Below are 21,885 nucleotides of genomic sequence, written 5' to 3' on the forward strand. Positions count from 1 at the left end.
AGGAGAGTGGTCATGACAGGGAATGGTCTTGAGATCAGAGCAGATGAAAGATCCCACGGAGGTGTTTAGCAGGCCTAGCAGAACCTCCAGGAAGAAGGCAGTTGGAATCTTGATGTACTTGGTCTGTCCCTGGGAAAGGAATTCAACTTGTTTAAACCCAGAGGACAGAACAGAACAAGAAGTGAGTGACCACTGCAAGGAGGCAAAATTAGGCTAAGGGGAGCAATGAAATAATAGCAAACTTCTCTTCAGTTGGAGGTGTTCTAGGCAGAATAGGCCGCTTCCAGAGCCAGAGTTCCCTGCCATTTGAAGTCTTGTAGGGGAGGCTCAGGGACCACCTGACTGGAGAGCAGTGGGAATATCTTTTGGGTTATTGGTTAGAGTCATTGATCCAATTGTGAAATTCTGGGATTCACATGAAGGAGTCTTACAAGCCCTCCAAATGCCCAGAAGTAGCAAATAATCAACTAGAGAAGGAATGGTTTCCTCTCCTTGGAGATCTTCAGAAGAGGCTCAGTGGCCACTTGCAGGGTATATTAGAAAAGAGATTCCTTTTGGGTTGGTATTGGATGAGGTGGGCACTAAGGAACCTTTCGGCATTTTGGGAAGCAAACAAAAATGCCCAGAAGCACACAGGTCTCAGGTGAAGACTGACGCCATTTCTGAATGGACTTGGCTAGTGATGAGTTAAGCATGCCTGGCGTCCCCATCAGCTTCACCCAATATCTGGGTGACCTTGAGTTGAGATGGCAGGCCTGAAGAAAGTCCCCTGCACACAGACCTGGGTGGCCTTCCTTTAGATGGGTAGAAGCTATTGGAAAGAATGTCGAGAACGCTGGTCTCTGAATCTGGGAATCTGGATTCTTACTCCAGCTCAGCCCCTGACTACCATCTGACAGTGGGAAAGACGAGTCTGTTATTTGGCTCTTAGTTTCCTGATAATTGTGAGGGACAATAACATGTGGAAGTATTTGCCTTGTTAGGCTGATCCTGAGGTTCGAAGAAGTTAGTGAGCCATGAGTACTTTGCCAAGTAGGAGAAGCTTTTGTGTCTGGTTCTACTTAGGGGAGGGATAGACCAAGGAGGAATGCAATGAAGGTTGGATTTAGAGCCAGCAAATTTGGGTTCAAATCCCAACTCGCCATCCCAAATTCCAATTGTGGGACCCTGGGCCTATCCCTTCTCCTTTCTGGGCCCCCAGTTCCTCCTTACTCACATACCAGGGCTAGACTTGATGATGCTAAAGCCCTTTCTAGCTCTGGGCCCTGGGAAACCATGGCGGTCCTTATAGAAATCTCAAAAGGGACATCTGAGTGGTTGAGACTGACTTGAATACTGAAGGCTTGTGACCTCACTGTTTCTTGTCTCTTTGGTCAAACACCCTCTTATTGATTTATTTTGAATGTTCAGTGCCTGTCAGTGAGATGTGCTTGTCCATGTGGGCAGCTGTCTGATGGGGTGGAGAAGATCACCTTGGAAAGTTCAAGGTCAAGGTTCCCAGAAGCCTTTGCTGTCCTTCTTCTCTGAGTTCCCTCAGTCTATCCCAAATCTTCTCCTTTTTGTCTCTTTCTCATCTCGGCCCCAGGGATGGGGCTTGCTGGCAGGACCTTTGCCACTGAGCCTCGCTTCCTTTGAGCTCCTGGTGACTCTGAGTCCCCTTCTTACCTCTCAGTCAATGGAGGAAGCAGACAATGTGGGCTCCCCAAAGGAAAGTTTAGAAAAGGCTCCCTGACCCTCTGTGACATGCAGCTGGCATCCCAGGGACGCCTCTGAGCAGAGAGAAAGGAGTCTCTCTCTAATCCCCACACAGACCAGGATTCTCAGTGAAATTAAAATCAGGAAGGAGCTGAGTAAAGGAGTTTCAGCAAGTGGGTTTATGTGAAAAAAATGGGAAGACTTTGTTGACTTGGTACACCAGCATGAAAGCCACCGTCTCTGTGAGCACTCTGTAAATAGTCATTCCACATGTAGAGGCAACCATCATCTTCTTGGTCCTTTGGAGTCTGCAGCCTCAGCCTCATCTCCAATCATTCCCTCTCATCCCCAGCTCATTGGGCTGCTCAGGACATTCGCTCCTTCCTTTTACCATTGCTCAGATGAGCTGCAGCTCCTCAGCTTGCACAGGAAAGTCAAGGTGATCAAGCTCTTGCCACATTACCTCTCCAGCCTTCTTCCACATTGCTGGTTATTTGTGCACTCCAGGCTTGGGCCAGTCTGGCCACCTTTGAAAGGTGGCATTTATCGCCTCTGTGCTGGGCTTAGGTTATCCCCGTGGCTGGAAGTCCCCCCTCCTTACCTCTGCCTCTGGGAATCCGTACCTTCCTTCCAAGCCCAGCTCCTGGGTCACTTCGGGAGGGAAGTCTCTCCTGCTCCCAAGAGCTGTTTTTGATCTTGTTCTCCCCGGAAATGATTGTATGGAGACTTCTATCTGCACGGGGAACGTTGCCTGTCTGCCTTGTTCCCATGCCTATGCTAGTACTTTGTACTGACTTGTGTTGATGTCACTGGATCTGGATCTCATCAGTCCCAAACCTGCCTGCAGAAATGCAGATTGTGCGCCATGCATGCTCGCCCAATCCCATGTGCCCTCCCGTAGCCTCATGGGTACTTGTTGGATGGTATTGGATCCAAGGGCAGAGTCTGCCCTTTCAGCTTTCACTGTGAGGCAAAGTATGGCTTTTGGGGGAGTGCCAGGCTGCCCAGAGACCAAAGGGGGCCTTTGCCTGTAGCCAAACCTGGCCTCAGCCTTGTTGGGGTGTTGTTGAGCAGTCACCGAGCCCTACCTGGGTCTTTGTGCCCTTGGTCCGATCTTCTGCTTCAAGGTAGATGGCCAGGGACATGTTTGGCATTTCCTGGGAGCAGGCAGGCAGGGCCGTGGCTTCTCTCGTCTCCAGGTCAGAACAGTTTTGAGCTTTTCCTTGAAGATATTAAAATAGGAGATTCGAGTCATATTTTCTAGTTAAGCTGGGAGCTCCGAGTTCCAGTTCCTCAATAGCAGTAAATAATTGATCAAATGTTAGTGGGTTCTGGAGAGTTTCTTGGGGTATTTGTAACATTCCTTTGCAGGTTGCCTTGTTTCCTTTGAAGACTAAAAAGGGCCTTTCGATTTCTCCTCAGCATTCTTTGGGCCCTTCCTCCCAGGCTGCAGGTCCACCCTCAATGCTTAATATGAGAAGAGGATCTCTTGGAAGCCGACTCCTATGCAAAGCAGCCTTGAGTTCCGATTTTGATTAAAATGGAGTTGTGCGGCCTTCCAGCTCAGCTCTAATTTTATTTCCAATCCTTTTCTGCCCCTGTGCTGAAAATAGCAAGCCCATATTAATAAAGCGGGCTCCGAGCAGGGCATCGCCAGAGAGGGAAGCTCTCGGTGGGAGCTATTTACCTAACTGCGGTTTGATTGCAAAGTTAACAGGACTCTGGGCTCCTGGAACGGAGGACGCATCTCGAAACTCCTCTCCACGTTTGTAACCCGATTGAATTTGTCCCCTGAAAGTTTAATCTCCCGTGGCACCGGCACCGAGCTGGCAGAAGGCTCCCAAAGCGCTAATTCCCTGAAGTGAGAGATCTGTAATGACATCGGAGGCACGGAGCTTGGAGAGTCCGCCTAAATGGCTTTCTCCAAATGCAAAACGGGGGCCAAGAGTTAATCGGCTCTTTCGTAGAGTTCTAGTTCCATCCTGTTTGAACTCTTTCTCAAGTCACTCCCGGCTCCACCAGTAACAAGGCTTCGAATGAGCTTCTAGGACTTCTCCAGAACAACTTGGACGCCAAGTCTGGAAAGCCGCCCCCTCCTAAGTGTCCCCATTCTAACGATCCAGACCGTCTGGGGGGGGGGTGGCCCACCATCATGCTTCTGGGGCCTTTGACTGCCAATCAGGGTAGGCCTGTGCATGAGCCGGTCCTTTCAGCCTGCTCAGGGTTTTGCCTCCATTTGGCGCCCCTCAGTCCTGTGGAATGGGCAGGCTCGACCCTGTCGAGTATGGAGGACCCCAAAAGTCCAGTCATCTGCTCCTGGAATCCACTCCAGTCTCGACTACCAGGGGGACGACACAGGAGGAGAGAAAATAACATTTGAATTGACTTTGTTTTTTGGCAGGGTGGGAAGTATTTCCAGTCCCCTTTATGGTTCCCCTAAAAACTTAATTATGCATTTGGCAGGTAGGCTCTCCTCTCGTTCTACGGGCTGGTTGTAAAACGCACCAACCATAAATCTGGGGCTTCACGGCCTGTCGGGCGGCTCTTCCAGAGCCTTTGCTCCGAGGTTCAGCGATTTGATAGCCGCCGCTGGGGCTTGGGTCAGGGACGCCGTCGTTGACATAACGCAGACTAAAGGCTTCTCTGGAGCTCTTACGGGCGGCCATTGGTCACGGAGTCGGGGAGCAGCATACGGCGTAGGTTGCACGTCTAGTCGGGAACAAGTGTGTGCTTTGAAGTCGCCCAACCCAGTGCTTTGAGGGAATTCCCGTCGCTCTAGTTAGGGGTTCAAATTCTGAAAATGCCATGACTAGGGAAAAGGTATTAAATGCGGTGAGTTATGGCCTCAATTACATCATCGGAGAGCATCTAAAGAGGTCATCTGCGGTGTGATTCCGGTTTGGGTGAGTCCATTTGCTCCAGGATGTCAGTGCAGGGAATGGAGCAGAGATTCCTTGCAATAACAGCCTCAGAAAGAGGCATGCCGAAGGACAAAGAGCACAAGATGCCAACTCGTAATGAGCTTATTTTCAATAATAGGAAAACAATTTAGACATAATGCAGATTAATTGTCTGTAAAATGATATCAACTCTTCTAAATAAGTTCTATGTTAGGAGGATACAACAGCGGGACACCATCTACACTGGCCCTGCCACTTTGTTTTTCCAGGGGTCACAGAATACTCGACATCCTGCCCTCTCTTCTTCCCCTGACCCCGGGCCTACCATGTTGGCTCTGACAAAGTACTGGCAAACCAATTCAAGGCGGTTGGCAGAGCAGCCTTAGCGTGAGACAGGTCCAACTCGGATTCCCATCCATCAGGGGAAGATGCACCAAAGGGACCTTGGAATAAGGCAGCTTCAACCATCCGATTGTCACTCTAAAATGCTCCCATGAGAGTTAGTCATTCAACAAGCAGCAAGCATTTATTATGTGCCAGGAACGTTAGAGATACTTGGGATACAAAGAAAAGCAAAAACCATCTTGAATTTCAAGAAAGTCATAGTCTAAAGGAGGAGATGACATGCCTCAGATAACGAGAATAAATACATGTATCTACATAGCTATATCCATATGTTATCTAGCTATATAGTCATTCATTCATTCTAAGAGGGAAGACATTGAATTGAAGGTGGATCAGGGAAGGCTTCTTGTAAAAGGTGGCATCTTCCTTGAAGAAAGCCAAGGAAACTAGGAACACAGATGAGGAGGGGAAACATTCTAGGATTAGGGATAGCAGACCTCATTGACTAAAAGAGAGTGTTATAATGAAGGTCCAGCTTGTTTAGCATGAAAGGATCCTTTGCAGACCAATCTAGGAGGGGACTGAATGCCCAAAAGATGCTTCATAATGTCAGGGGGTAAGGGCTTCCCCTAGGATGTGTTCTCACATCAGTTTCCCAAAGACAATATTATGGGGAGGTCCTAGTGTGTTCAATTACTCATTCCTCTTCAGTGAATATTATGAGATTAAAAATTAATATCCAAATACTCCAAGTATTATATTTAATAAGATTTATTAATAATAGCTTGAAGTAAAAGAAAATAAAAAAGCTACAGTAAAGAGGGAGCTAACCAAGCTGTGCACACAGGAAAAGAGAGAGTGAGAGCAGAACTCCACCGGCTATCTACAAACAATGTAAGCACGCAAGGTGGGGATGAAGGAGGAAAGGGATGCTGGGAGATGTAGTTTAAAGGTACAGAATTTCTATTTATACAATATAGATAGTATTTGTAAGAACTGTTGGTTGGGAGTCTTATCTGGTTGAAGATGGACAATGTAGGAATGTGAATTGGAAGAGATGAGACTTAAAATAGCCTTCATATCCCTGCTCCTTCCTTCCTAAACCCCCTAGTTTTGGCCAATTTATAGCTGGCACTCAATATGACTTGTTAAATGGAAAATGCTAATTGTTCTTGATGAAGGCTAGTAATTTGAGACTAGAAATTTGTGGTCATCTTTTGAGTTTTAGCCTACTATGTTCAGGTATGATTTGATGTTAAGCTTGTAGTCAGTCTAGAGATTCCCTGTAGCTTCCAGCCAAAGGGAGACAGATTTTTATGATGCCTGAATGTATGGAGTTTGCTTGGTTCTCCCCTCATCATCTGCCCCATCTTTGACTCTCAGAACGGAAGCTAGATGGCATAATGGATAGAGTGTCAGACTTGGAGTCAGGAAGATATCAGTTCAAGTTCAGCCTCAGACTCTTACCAGCTCCATAGCTCCAGAAGAATTACTTAATATGTGCCTCAGTTTCCTCATTCCTATAAAATGTTGAAACAATCACACCAACTTCTAAGGATTTTGGTGACGCTACAATGAGATCATATTTGTCAATGCTTTGCAAACCTTAAGTGCTATATAAATACTATTTATTTAAGACACTCCTAAGGCAACCTCTTAATAGTGGGGTTATCTGACATAGAGGAATGACTGTTTGAGGTACACAGTACTGGAAAGAGTCAGACCATGCCATGAACTTTAGCCATGATAGTCTCCTTTCTTTTTATGACATCCCTACTCCCTTCTCTGAGAATATGGGAGTTGGACTGACTAATCAACAGACCAGTAGGCAGGTGACAGAAGCCAGCATATTTCCTGTTTGCATAGATGTAACATCTCAGTACTGGGGACATCTGACACGGAAGGGCCACTATTTTGGGTTCGTGGTACTTGATAAAGAAAAGCTTTGCCACGGTGCTTCTCACAGCTTCAGAAAACCCTTGCCAAGCAAAGATAGCAAATGCTATATATGTATTTAAAATAACTGCAGACAATATAAAGTACCTGGGAATATACCTGACAAGAGAAAGTCAGGAACTATATGAGCATAATCATAAAACACTTTTCATACAAATAAAGTCAGATTTAAATAATTGGAGAAATAGTAATTGTTTATGGGTGGGCTGAACCAATATAGTAAAAATGACAATTCTGCCTAAGCTAAGCTGTTTATTCAGTACCATCCCAAATAAGCTACCAAAAATTACTTTCTTGAGCTGGAAAAAATAACAAAATTCAGTTAGAAGAGCATAACATCAAGAATATCAAAGGAATTAATGAAATGTAAAGGATGTCTAGCAAGACCAAATCTTAAATTGTATGAAAAGGCAATCATTACCAAAAGTATCTGGTACTAGCTAAGAAGTAGAATTGGGGATCAGTGGAATAGCATGGGCTTATAATAAATAGTAAATGACTATAGTAAGTGCATGTTTGATAAATACAAAAATCTAAGCTTTTGATTGCTGAAAAAACTAGAAAATGGTCTGGCAGAAACAATATCTTACACCATTTACCAAGATAAGTTCCAAATGGTTACATGATACCTAGCTATAAAGACTGCTATAAGAAGTAAACTAGAGGAGTATGGAATATATCATCTATCTGATTTATGGATAAAAGAAAAAATTATGTATACACATGAGAAAGAGCACTGTGGGATGAAAAAGGAATAATTTTGAATACATTAAATTTTAAAAAATTGCACAAATTAAACCAAGGTAGCCAAAATTAGAAGGAAAGCAGAAAATTTGATAAAAATTATAGACAGTTTCTCAGATAAAGTCCTCATAGCTCATATATATAGAGAGAACTTAGTTAAATTTATAAGAATGTGAATCATACCCCAATTTATAAATGATCAGAGGATATGAACAGGCATTTTTTTTAAAGAAGAAATCAAGACTATTGAATGGTCGAAAGTATTATTGATTAGAGAAATGCAAATTAAAACAACTCTGAGGTACCATTTTGGAGAGCGATTTGGAATTATGACCAAATAGTTATAAAACTATGTATAATACAAAATAAATCCTCATAAATCATGCATTTCTATTTACCATCAACAAAATTCAATAGAAAGATATAGAAAAGGAAAGTCCACTTAAAATAACCATAGACAATACAAGATACCTAGGTGTATACTTATCAAAACACATACAGCAACTACATGAACACAACTACAAAACACTTTTTCACACAAATAAAATCAGACACAAACAATTGGGAAAATATTAATTTCTCATGGATAGGCTGAGCCAATATAATAAAAATGACAGTCTTACCTTGACTTATTGATTCAGTACCATACTAATCAAATTACCCCAAAATCTGGAAGAGTGAAAAGTCAAGAATATCAAGGGAATTGGTGAAAAAATATGAAGGAAGGAGACCTAGACATACCAGACATCAAACTATACTGTAAAGTGATAATCATCAAAACAATTTGATACTGCCTAAGAAATATGAAAGTAGATGGAATGACAGATGGAATAGATTAGGAAATCAATACACTAGTTAATGATCCCAGAAACCGAGAGTTCAAAAGAACTCACCATTTGACAAAAACTGTTGGGCAAAGTGAAAACAAAATGGCAGAAACTAAGCATAGACTGACATCTCACACCATACATTAAGATAAATTTAAGGTAGATATTTGATCTAGAAATAAAGAATGACACCATAAACAAATTAGGGGCACATGGAAAAGTTTATCTGTCAGACCTATGAATAAGGGAGGAATTTATGAGTAAATAAGAAATGGAGAACTTTACAAAAAATAAAATAGACAATTTTGGTTACATTAAATAAGTTTCTCTACAAACAAAACCAAGGTAATCAAGATTAGAAGGAAGGAAACAATAAATTGAAGGAAAAATTAGTGTCTCCAAAAAAAGACCTCTCAAATATAGAGAGAACTCAGTAAAATTTATAAGAATACAAAGCATCCCACAGTTGATAAATGGTCAAAGGATATGAACTGGCAGATCTCATATGGAGAAATTAAAACTATTTTTAGTCATGTGAATAAGTGCTCCAAATCACAATTGATTAGAGAAATTCAAATCAAAACAACTCTGAGATACCACCTCATACCTGTCAGAGTGACTTATATGATCACAAAGGAAAATGATAAATATTGGAGATGATGTAGGACAATTTGGGCACTAATGCAGTATCGATGGAATTGTTAACCAATATAACCATTCTGAAGAGCAATATGGAAGTATGCCTAAAGGGCCACAAAGCTATGCATACCCTTTTACCAAGTAATACCACTACTGGGTCTGTATCCCAAAGACATCAGAGATATGGGAAAAGAACCTACTTGTACAAAAACATTTTTGGCAGCTCTTTTTATAGTGGCAAAGAATTGTTAACTGAAGGAGTGTTCATCAGTTAGAGAATGGCTGAGTATATGTGATATATGGTTGTAATGGAAAACTATTGCTCCGTAAGAAATGATAAACAGAATAATTCAGAAAAACCTGGAAAGACTTACATGAACTAATGCAAAGTGAAGTGAGAAGAACTAGAAGCATCTATACCGAAACTAAAATATTGTATGATGGTCAACTGTGGAAGACTAAACTATTAACAGCAAAACAAGATTCCAAGCAAACCTAAAGGACTCATGCTAAGCAAAACAAAACAAAACAAAACAAATCTGTCTATAGCTAAAGAAGGAACTGTTGAAATCTGATTGCAGGTCAAAGTATTACATCTTTCACTTTATTTCCTTTTTACATTTTTTATTATTAAGGGACATGTATCTTTAGTCGGGACATGGGGAGTATGGAACTATGTATTGCATGAAAGCACTGCTATAACTTACATAAGACTATTTACTGCCTGAGGAAGGGGGAGAGGGAGAGAATCTGAATTGAAAAATGTCAGAAAACGATTGTCAAACATGGTTTCTAAATGTAATTGGAAAAAATTCAATGAAAATAATAAGATGAAACTGTGTACACCCTTTGACCCAGCAACACCACTAATTAGTTCCCTTTCTGAAGGTGATCAGGGAAAAAGGAAAAGAACCTACATGTTTCTGAAATATTTATAGAAAAGAATGGAAACTGAGGGGATGCCCATCAGTTGGGGAATGACCAAATACATTTTGGTATATGATTATGATGCAATACTATTGTACTGTAAGCAATGATGAGCAGGTTGGTTTCAGACAAAACATGAAAGATTTGTCTGAAATAATGTAGAGTGAAACAAGCAGAACTAAGAGGATGTTTTGGAAACAGTAATATTATTTAAAGAGTAATTGTGAATGCTGAAGCTATTCAAATAAACTGCAGGACTTATGAAGGAACATGCTATTCACCTCCAGAAAAAGAACTCAATATGGCAGGATGTACATATGACTACATCATCTATTGACTTGGGAGGGGGGGAGGGAGAGAGACAATTCAAATCAAAATGTAACCAAAAAATAAACAACAAAACTCCAAACATAAAAAAGAAAACCATTGCCAAGCAACTCTTAGCAGAACTTATGTCTGGCTTTGCATAAAAGGCTTCTTCCAGACTAGTTATTGGAAACCACAGCCCCATCTGCGTTGCCTTCAGACAACTTTGATGAACCCCTTCTAAGCTCTTAAAAATATGATCATCTGCTGAAGTTCATTGCTTTCCCTTTCTAAATCTTGATGTTGATCCAGGCAAATGTTCTTTCTAACAGAAAACCCCCTCGCATCCCTACCTAAAAACATGTATGAAATTATTAGTCTCCTTGTGTTGTGGGAAAAACTGTACCAAGAAGCTTGGCAAGGCCCACTTGTCATGGAATGGGAATGGTGGGAGCCACCCCACTGCCTGGGCAATGAGCTCTCTCCTCTTGTCTTCCAGCTCTCTCAGTTTCAGCCCCCATGTTCTCTGATTGCAGGCTCCTTGCCTCCTACCTCATGAAGGCCATTGGCTGTTGCCCATGCCATTGGCCTGTCTTAAATTTCCTCTTTTCTGGGAATTTGGTCCAATCTGCCAGTCTCTCATTTTGTGCTCTCTTGCCACTGCTTCACTCGATTCACTGTCTTTGCTACTCTACAACTTGAAATGATTATCCATTCATCTCAATTTCCTCTACTTAGTATCTACTCTATATCAGGCCCTGTGCTGGGTTCTTCATTGACCCTATTTGAGGTTTTCTTGGTAAAGATAGTAGAGTGATTTGCCATTGTCTTCTCCAGCTCATTTTATAGATGAGGAAACTGAGGCAAATAGAATTAGATGTTTTGCTCAGAGTAGTGTAGCTAATTGATAGCTGAGGCAAGAATTGAACTCAGAAAGATCAGACTTCTCGATTCTACATCCAGTGCTCTATCCACTGTTCCATCTAGCCTGCCTAGAAATCAAATAAATACCAGGTAATTTGAATGTGCCACTCTAATAACTGGGGAGATCAAGAAGGATCTCTAGTAGGTGGTAATTCTGGAGCTAGTCTTGAGGGGAATTTGGGTTTCAAGAGGTGGTGGCAAGCAGGGAGAATATTGTAGAAATGGAATCCAGATATACTGAGGCACTGAGGTGGAAGATGGAAAGTTGTTCATGGAAAAATCAAGTTGGCCAACGTGACTGAAGTTCAGGGAATAATGAATGGGTCATCCATTACCCTGGAAGTAGAGATTATAGTCATATTGGGACAGGCTTCCACTGCCCAAAAGAGGATCTCATATTTATCCTAGAAATGACAGCAAGTCCTTGAAACTTCCCAAACCAGGAAATGACTTGGTCACACATATTTTAGGAATAGCAGCTCTAGAGGATGATTTGTAAAGGGGGAATAATGAATATTGGGAAGTCAATAAGGAGACTTCTGCAAGAGCCCAGTGAAAGATGTTGAGGGATTGTGCATGGTGGTGGCTGTGTGGGTAATAGGGATGATGGGAGATGGGGTTAACTGGATGCTGCAGATTTGGCATAAAGGACCTGAAGGGGAAGGAGTGTCAAGAATGAATCCAAGGCTGTGAACCTTCACCTGTTTGACTTCTCTAGCTAAAGGGGATTTGAAATAATGTACTTCCTCCTCTGCAGAAAGCAGTCAATTGTAATGTCATTTCCTCTCTTCCTATCTTGTCCCCCTGGTATTAGATTAGAACACATTGACACAAGATTGGAGAGACCCCTGACATCTGACCTTGCGCTCTCATCTCTCCGCAGACCTCGGGGAGGGGGCATTTCATTAGCACACGTGCCTCTCCATTACACTGTTTCCTCTGCTGCAAGGCAGAAAGATTTCCCAACACACTTTGCTTTTTCTCTTTCCTTCAGTACTAGCCAGGAGTGAGGAAGAGGAAGGCAGAATGGGAGATTCTATGCCTGACCCCCACACTCTTGACTCCTGGATAGTTTGCTTAACATGACATGGACGGCGTTCCAGGCATGCCATAGCTACTGCTCGAGATCCTGATGTGGTGTTGAAAGGAGTCCTACTAACAAAGGAGAAAGGAAAATGGGTTGCCAGAGGTTCTGAGATGATGGATGTCTGCAGCATTGCAAGTTCAGCCTTAGAATCAGTTGTTATTTTTGTTAATTTTTTTTGTTATTGTTATTATTTTAATTTGGGTCTCCCTATATTTTGCCCAGGCTGGAAATACAGAAGGCACTCATGGGCTCACTACTATAATTGATTATCACAGAAACTTTGACTTACTCTGACCTGGGATGGCTTGCCTCTCCTCATGTGGACTAGTGGCCCCCTGTTCCTGGGTTCTAATGATGTAGACACCAGACCGATTCTAGTCCTATTGCAGTTCAGAACTCCATAACTCAAGAGGCCCACCTGGTAGCAGAGATTACAGATGTGTGCTACCATGACAAGTTCAGTTATTTCTTTTTTAAAACTAAATTTGAATTCTTTTTTTATTTTCCCACCCCTTATATTTCCCAGTGTCTCCTCCCCCACTCTTTCCAAGGAAACAAAGCATTTCAATATAACCTCTTAAAGTAAAAAATCCAAACCAACCCCAAACTTGATCAAAGTAAGCATTATTGCAAATGTCATTGGCAATGCTACACCCATGGGTTCTGATTTCTAGAAACAAACTAAAGAGATATTTTCTCATAATTCTTCATTGATATTCAGTTTAGATTTTCTTTCCATTCGCATTATTGTGGTCACTGTCTGTATTGTTTTCTGGTTATATTTGTTCCTGCATCTGTTCACATAGATCTTGACATACCTTGGGGTATCCACCAGATTCCTGATATCTTACAGCACAGTAATTTGTCATTACATTTATGTGTCACAATCTATTTAGCCATTTTCCAATGAATGGACATCTCCTTTCAAAAAGGGCTATCATGCATATTTTGGTTTATATCTGCTTTCCTTCTTGTTATTGCCTTCCTTCACACTTAGGTTAATCAATGCAATCTCTAAGTCAAAAGATATTTACATCTCAAACACTTTCTTTGCATAATTCCAGATTGCTGCTCAGAATGGATGCATCAGTTCATAGTACCGACAATGCATCAGGGTACTTGTCTTTCCACAGTCTTTCCAGTATTGACTTTTCCTATCTTTTATTGTCTTTGCCAATTTGCTGAGTGTGCCAAGACATTGGGGTGACTTTGATTTGTATGTCTCCAATTTTTAGTGATTTGGAGAATTCTTTCATGTGGTTTATTATAGTTTACAATTCTTTTGAGAGCCATTTGTTCATGCACTTTGAAGATTTATCTCTAAGGGAATGGCTTTTGAGCATATATTTCTATGACTTCTCTGTCTAGTCTTTCTATGACTCTGCTATCACTTAATTAATGAATATCAAGTACTTACCAAGTGTCATCATCCAAGTACTGGGAAGAAAAGGGAGGCACAACTTAGTTCCTACACACTCAAGGTGCTCCCATCTTAATGGAAGAAATGATGTGCACATAAATGACATAGGCAGGATAAGTGGAAGGCCATCTCAGGGGAAAGCTGCTAGCAGTGCAGAGAAACTGGGAGCCTCCTCCTGCAGAAGGTGGGCTTTCAGCTCAGTTTTGAAGGAATCCAGGGCAGCCAGGATGAGGAGGTGGGGAGGCAGAGAATTCCAGGCATGGGGAAGACCCAGCCACTCAAGGATCCAGCACCATTGGCCCTACTGCTATTCAAAGGAAAGCCTTACCATTGGACCTCTAACTCTGACTCCTCCTTCTTCTCTAGGACCAATGTTAGCCATTAATTCTCATCGTTTAGCTTGATTTTAGGGTTCTTTTCCTTTACCTTATTGTAGCTTTCCTCTACATTGTTTTGGTTTGGTTTATATAACTCTACAGCTTGTTGTGGAAGTCTTCATGTGTTTTTTGGAAATTCTTAAGGTTTTTGTTGTTTATTGTGATGTAATAATTGTTCATTAATTTCGAATGTCATACCTGTTTTCTAAATCAGAGGCACCTACTTTGTCTCCATTCCTCCCCCCCCCCCAACATAAAAAGTATTCTAAATAGACCTTTTATTTTTGTCTTTGACTTCCTTGGGATATATACTCAGTAGTAGAATTTTTAGGTCAAAAGATAATCTGGACAAGTCCTAATTCCTGCCAATTAACTCGTTCTGGCTCTGGATTAGAATACCATGAAAATTTGTGTACTGAAAATGTAATAAGAACACCTTTATTAATAAGATTTAAGAGGATACAATTCCTGATAAAATTCAATTAAACTATTCTCCCCTCTGCATCTACATTCACCATGGTAATTATTAACATTGGATTGGAAAAATATCTTGTGTAGACATAGGAGTTCTGCTAAAGCCACCAGTACCAGCATGTGATGGGTTGGACTCTGAATGACTCAGGCAATGAGGAAGCTACAGAGCTTCTCCACCCACTTAAAGGACCAGCCCAACTTCCATTACACACATGACCACAGAGGGGATAAACTAAGAATTTTCCAAATTCTTTTCCCAAGCGGCTGTCCCAGTGTATAACTACTCAAAGTGTAGTAGTGTGCCTGACTGCCTTTAACCTGCCAGCACTGACCATATCTGCCTTTTGTCCTTTTTTTCCATTTTACAAGCTTCAGACATAGTATAATTTGGATTTTTATTAGTTATCATAGAGCAATCTTTCATATTATTGTTGCACATTTCCAGTTCTACTTTTCATGTTTATGCCAATCTGCTTTTAAGAGTTATTCTTTTCCCTAAGTAACCCATTTGATTCTGTGTAGATCTTCTATAATGGGGATCTGAGCTCCCTCCCCCAATACATAAAATAATCTTCATGATGTCTGTATTCCCCATCTGAGAGCAGGTCTTGGATCTTATCCCAGGGGCCTCTCTACCAATCCGACATTCTTTGTTTTCCGTCACAATTCCCAATGGAATCAGAGGCGAAATTGGTTGCCTATGGTGGTGCCCAAAGTCCTTTTTCATTTGATTTACAAATATTAACAATATCATAACATTGTTTATGCAAGGTAAAATGAGAAAATACATAATGCAAGAATGATGTTGAAGAAGCTTCAGTCTTTAGGTGGGAAGCAGTCTTTTAAAATGTTATTTTTAATGTGTTTCTCATTATTAGACACATATGCCCAGGGGTCTTCACACAAGATATTCCTTATAAATTTTAAAAGGAAATAACATAAAATATTAACTTTCTACTGAGTTTCTTTTCTTTTGTATTAATGGCATTTCATACATTTATTAATTCAGAAATCGACCTCTTGTAATGCAAAACTGGGAGCAACCTGTAATTATATTTGGGGAGAATGGACCAAGTGATGAGGACGGGGCACTGGGAATAATGCTTCTTAACCACTCATCAATATTCATGTGTAAGTGAGTCAAAAGTGATGTGTGTGTGCTTAGAAGATGAGCAAGTAGAAGGAGGGTTATTTTCACAGCAGGAAAAAAAGTTTGATTTCTCCACAGCAAAAATAGTTTTTTTCATGGCTGTCACAATGCATGATTTTTCAAGTGTGAAGAAACACGAACAGTTGTGAAAGAATTTTCTTAGGAGTAGCTACAGGAAAAGGAATGAAAGAGACAGCTACCATGTTTGAGAAAGACCCAATTACTAATAAATTAGAATTTTGGAAGAAATTCCTGTTTAGATATGGGTAGGTTGGAACTGGATGTCTCTGAGGTTAGGGTTAGGGTTAGGGTTCCTTCCAAATCAGAAATCCTGTGACTGAGTCTGATTTTATATCATTCAACAATGCAAAGCTTGGGCAGCTACTGCAACTCTTAGGCTAGAGATGGTTCATTCAATGAGGAGGCACGCATCCTTAAGGAACAAAAAAATGACACTTGTAGCTCCTTGAGAACGTGTCAATCCAATGGAGTCATGGAGTTATGGCAATGGGATCATCCTCCTTGTAGGGCATTGAGGCTGTTAGTATGATCCTCACCTCATTTCTGATGAGGCACATCCGAGATCTGAAGTGTTTTATGTTTGGAAACCTACCTACCTCTCATATCATTCATGAGGTATGGAGTTGGTCTTGGGTACTCAACGGTCCTGCTAGCCATATGCTTGCCCTGGTAAGTCCTCTCAAGCTGAAAAGTCCTCTGGAGCCATACAACGATGGATAATTTGTCCTCTGAGGAGCAGCCTAACTAAGTTTGGAAGGACTCAGTATTTATTGTATTTTTTTAAATGACAGCCACTCTGAAAGATGGGTTACAAAGTAGAAAGGGGGGGGCGTAATGATCATGTCAATGAAGAATACTGACACTGATGGAGTGACAGGTCTTTCTATTCTCTAACTTTTTCCCCATCACATGTAGAAACCACTGTTGATAGTTGTTTTCTGACATTTTTCAATTCAGATTCATTTCTTTCCTCCCTCTTCCCCCCACCCCAGGTGTTAAATAGTCTGATATAGGTTATATAAGTGCTTTCATGCAATATATATATTTTCATATTGCTCATGCCATGACTGAAGACATATATCGCATACATAATTAAAAACTCATGAAAGAAATACAGTGAAAAATGGAATACTTTGATGTGCAATCAGACTCCAACAGTCCCTTCTTTGACTGTGCAGAGTGCTTACTTAAAAAAATTATTTAAAAATTTTTTGTCATGAGTCCCTTGGGGTTATCTTGGAGCCTTGTTTTGTTGACTATAGTTTAGTCCTTCACTGTTGATCACAGTACAATATTTCTGACTGATCTTTTAAAACAGTTAAGACCCAAGCCTCCTCCCAGAACTATCCAACTCTGAGGTTTCAGCTTTTCTCCCTTGTTTCCAAAAGAAATCAAATGAAAGTCTTATGGAAGAAGATTGTCTTTTTGGTTTAGGACTTCTTAGCTGGTGTAAATAAAAATCTAAATATTGTAAACTCCTCATAGGCAGGAACCACATGTGTCTCCCTTTAAAGACCTACTCAGCACAAGTATGATGCCTTCCATGTTTCTAGCATGCTGGTAGACTGTTCCCAACTGGCTCAATGATGGTGACCCACTGCCCTGACTAATCTCTGCTTTTCCCAAGTCATTTCTGTAGTGATTCTCTTCCAGGGCTGAGGTTACAGGTGACATTGAGAAAGGACAAAATCTAGGGTTCTTATGATGCTAAGTCATTTCCTTGGGGGTGCCCAAGGTTACTAATACCAAGCAAACCATTATTGCCAGTGAAGGTCACAGTTTTGCGGGAGATAAATGTAGACTGCAGAAGAGAGCTTTGCATTATGCTTGATGGATCAAGGCAACTGGGCCAATGCCATAGAAAAGGGAAGAGCTCAGACTTTGGGCTTCAGGACACCTCTTCCCTACCTAATGGACTAAGGTCTGGCTAGAAACAGTGGATGGAAGGCAGATGTAATGGTAGCTGTAAAGATGAGCCTGATGTGCAATAATGGTATATCTGGAAGAACAGAGAGCAGAATGTACTGTCACAGGGTTTCCTTATAGATGATTATTATCCTGCCAGATTTTTTATGAAATACTCCCATTGAACTACCATTCCTCCCACCCTCAACTGGCATGGAGAACAAATTGTATTTCTTCCCGGTGAACCCTGGTTTACATTTTTTCCTTTATTTTATTTTCTCTCTCTAGTATTCATCCAACCAAATGACAATTAATTTAAAACCCTCTATGTGGATGGTACTTTGGTAGACACAAAAAGTCATACTCCTTGATCTGTGTCCTCAAGAAGCTTACAGTCTTCTGGGAGAGGAGGACATAAAAAAGAACCAGGAACTTCAGCAGTGGTTAGGACTTTATACAGAAAGGCTTTTTGTCTTCATTATTCACAGATGAGTGAGATTTCTTATCTCTACACAGGATGCTATTTATATATCTATGCATGCTTTTGAATCAAGAAATATATCATTTCTAAAGCCACCCTGTAATTATCTTTAATGAACAGTAACAGAGCTACAGTAAAAAAAATAATAATGGTTGGAAGAAATTAATAGGTTTTCTTTTTATCTTTAAAAGAGGCAAACACCCCCCCCCAACCAATCAGTCAATCAATCAATCAACAGGCACTTCTCAAGTACTTGCTATAAACCAGGCACTGGACATTTATTAAGCACCTACTATGTGCCAGGCACTATGCAAAAAACTGGGGATACAAGAAGAAGCAGAAGACAGTCTCTGCCCTCAAGGAATTCACATTCTAATGGGGAAGGGGACTACAAACAAACAAACACACACACATATATAATATATATGTATGCATACATATATACATACATATTATATGTATATTTATATTTATATGTACATATACATATAAACAAGATATATACAATATAAATGGGGAAATATATGAGAGATGGCATGAGCATTAAGGGAGGTTGGGGCAGACTTCTTATAAAAGATAGAATTTTAGGTGGGACTTAGAGGAAGCCATGGGAGTCAGTAGGGAGAGTTGAGGAGGGAGAACATTCTAGGCATGGAGGAGAGGCAGAAAAAAATTCCTAGAGCTGAGATAAGGAGGGTCTTGTTTGTGAAAGAGCCAGGAAAGCGGGTCTCTGGATCAGATGAAAAAGCTGGACCCATGCTGCAGGAAAATAATTTTGTTAGCTGAATGGAAAATGAAATGGAGTGAGGCCCCATTAGCAAGTTATTGAAATAATCCAAGTATGAGGTGATGAGGGCCTTCATTGGGTGGGGTGTCAGTGTCTGAAGGAGAAGTCCACAGATTCAAATTATGTTGCAAAGGTAAATTGGCAAGCCTGGGTCAAAGACTGAATATGTGAGATGAGAGATGTGAGGAGTCAGGGATGATATCTAGCCTGAGGGCCTGGGAGAAGAGTGTTACCCCTTCAAGTATAGGGAAGGTGGGGAGGCCAGGTTAGAAGAAAAGACAATGGTTTTGGTTTGGGTTACATTGAGTGTGAGATGTTGACTGGACATCCAGTTTGAGGTGTCTAAAAGGCAGCTGGAGATGCGAGATTGGAGGTCACTGGAGATGGTTTTTTTGTTTTGTTTTGTTTTTTTCAGCAGAGATGTTAAGGCAGAAAAGGTAGATTGAGAATCATCAGAATAGAATGACAATGGACTCCGTTGGAGTTGGAGATCACCAAGTAAAGTAGTAGGGGGAAGAGAAGATGTCCCAGGACAGGACCCTGTGGGAAACCTACAGTCAGAGGCTGTGTTCTGGAAGTGGATCCAGCAAATGAGACTGAGGAATGGTTGGATAGGTAGGAGGAGAATCAGGAGAGAGGGCTGTCTTGAAATCCGAGTTAGAAGAGAATATTATTGTGATGAATACCTCTTTGCAGTTTCATATTACGTCTGTGTATCTAGCCCAACATCAGCATGCGTTTACATGTGGTAAGTGGGTGGGTGGCCAATTGAGTTGGATTGTCAGGGTATAAGTCATGCCCATGTCAGAGGCAAAATGCTGGAACCCTTTTCTGGGAACTAGAGCAAGTGCATGGAGTGGTGGCCAAGTATTCTGCAAATGTTTGTATCCTGGAGCCACACAGTCAGTTTGAGCCCTGGGCCATTCCATTCACTTCATGTCTTGTAGCTTCTCTCTTCATATGTTCAGTGGAGAGGGTAGTCATCACTGCTTTCATCCTCCTCTATAGATAGTGAGTTCCTCATAATTTTCTTTGTCTCTTTGGTGCTTGACACCATGCCTGGCATATAAAAGTCACTTAAGAAATGTGACTTCACCAACTGACTGATTGACCAGGCAGTTATAGAGGAAGCACTCCCTAAGAAATGACACCCGTCACCACCCCACCCTCATCATTGGAGCATGAAGATACCATGCACTAGAGGGATGAAGGAAGGTGTTAAACTCTTAGACTAGACTAGAGGCTCCCAGAGGGCAGAATCTTTGCCTCAGATTCCCTTTATGCTCCCTGTATGGTGTCTTGCATCTAGCCAGGGATGTATCCATGTTTTTTCACTAAGTAAAAAAAGCTAGAATCTTGTTACAAAATCGCCTCGCTCTGAAGCTGCAGAGAAGAGGAAAAGCTGTCATCCTCCCTCCTTCCCTCCAGTTGGCATTAATCATTTTTGAAAATCCCAATTAGAGCTGAAGGGAGTCCTGAAACATTTCTTTTTTCCCTCAGAGCACAAATGGGCAAGGTCTCATTGTCTGGGTCTAAAGCACTTTGTGCCCTTCTTTCTCAAGCGTCTGGGTTGGTTCTGGTGCTGATATGCAGCTTCTGTGTGAGCCGAGTTGTTCGTTGGCTCCTCTGTGAACTCATAAGTCATGCTATTCCTACTAGGTGGCAGTACATGTGTAGAAATCAGTCTCAGGCTTTAGACTTGGCTCCCTGCTCCACTGTCATTCCCCACTTATTCTTAAAGTGATCCTCCCCTCCCCCCCAGAGCGAAGCACTGGCTCCCCAGCCATCTGAATAGCTACTGATTGAATGCATGCTTATGGCTGTTTGATTTCAACCCTCTGGCAATGGCTTAACCACCATTGTTTCCATGCAGCGATGAGAGCTTCATCTTTCTTCTTTTTTCCCCTTCTAGGTCACGTGTGCCAATTTAACAAATGGCGGGAAGTCCGAGCTTCTAAAATCAGGAGGCACCAAGTCCACCCTCAAGCACATCTGGACAGAGAGCAGCAAAGACTTGTCCATCAGCCGACTCCTCTCACAGACTTTTCGCGGCAAAGACAATGATACGGACTTGGACTTGCGCTATGACACCCCAGAACCTTACTCGGAGCAAGATCTCTGGGACTGGCTGAGGAACTCCACGGACCTGCAGGAGCCTCGGCCCAGAGCCAAGAGACGGCCCATCGTCAAGACGGGAAAGTTTAAGAAAATGTTTGGCTGGGGGGATTTTCATTCCAACATCAAAACTGTGAAGCTCAACCTGTTGATAACTGGGAAGATCGTGGACCACGGCAACGGGACGTTCAGCGTCTACTTCCGGCACAACTCCACTGGGCAAGGCAACGTCTCGGTGAGCTTGGTGCCCCCAACCAAGATCGTGGAATTCGACTTGGCCCAGCAGACGGTGATCGATGCCAAAGATTCCAAGTCCTTTAACTGCCGGATCGAGTACGAGAAGGTTGACAAGGCGACCAAGAACACGCTCTGTAACTATGACCCTTCCAAAACGTGTTACCAGGAGCAGACCCAGAGCCACGTGTCCTGGCTCTGCTCCAAGCCCTTTAAGGTCATCTGTATTTACATTTCCTTTTATAGTACCGATTACAAACTAGTACAGAAGGTGTGTCCTGACTACAACTACCACAGTGACACGCCCTACTTCCCTTCAGGTTGAGGAGGAGCCGCTTTGGCTAAGACTGAAGCCTGAGGAATCAAAGAGGTCACAGGACCGGGCTGTTACGACCAAGGAGAAGGCCACGTCTGGGGCCTGGATTGTGTCTACGATGCTGCTGTTGTCCACGGGCTGCCAAGATCCCAGGGGGACAATCTGGTGTCATTTCTGCCCATTGGCTCCATCTCTCCGTGTAGTTGTGAATCACTGCAGGTTTTACATACAATCACCCAAGGAGAAACATACATA

The 21,885-nt window shown here is 41.9% G+C and overlaps 1 protein-coding gene across 1 annotated transcript in view; it reads left to right on the forward strand.

Annotated features, from left to right (window-relative positions):
• NXPH1 (neurexophilin 1) overlaps window positions 1-21,639 on the forward strand; it is a 226,000-nt gene extending 204,361 nt beyond the window's left edge. Inside the window, exon 2 of the mRNA XM_044678636.1 lies at window positions 20,878-21,639. Within this exon, the coding sequence (XP_044534571.1) occupies window positions 20,878-21,639 (762 nt within the window). The remainder of the gene's footprint in view (window positions 1-20,877) is intronic.
• Window positions 21,640-21,885: the final 246 nt, after the last annotated feature.

Source organism: Gracilinanus agilis, chromosome 5, assembly GCF_016433145.1.
Source record: "Gracilinanus agilis isolate LMUSP501 chromosome 5, AgileGrace, whole genome shotgun sequence".
Lineage (NCBI taxonomy): Eukaryota > Metazoa > Chordata > Mammalia > Didelphimorphia > Didelphidae > Gracilinanus > Gracilinanus agilis.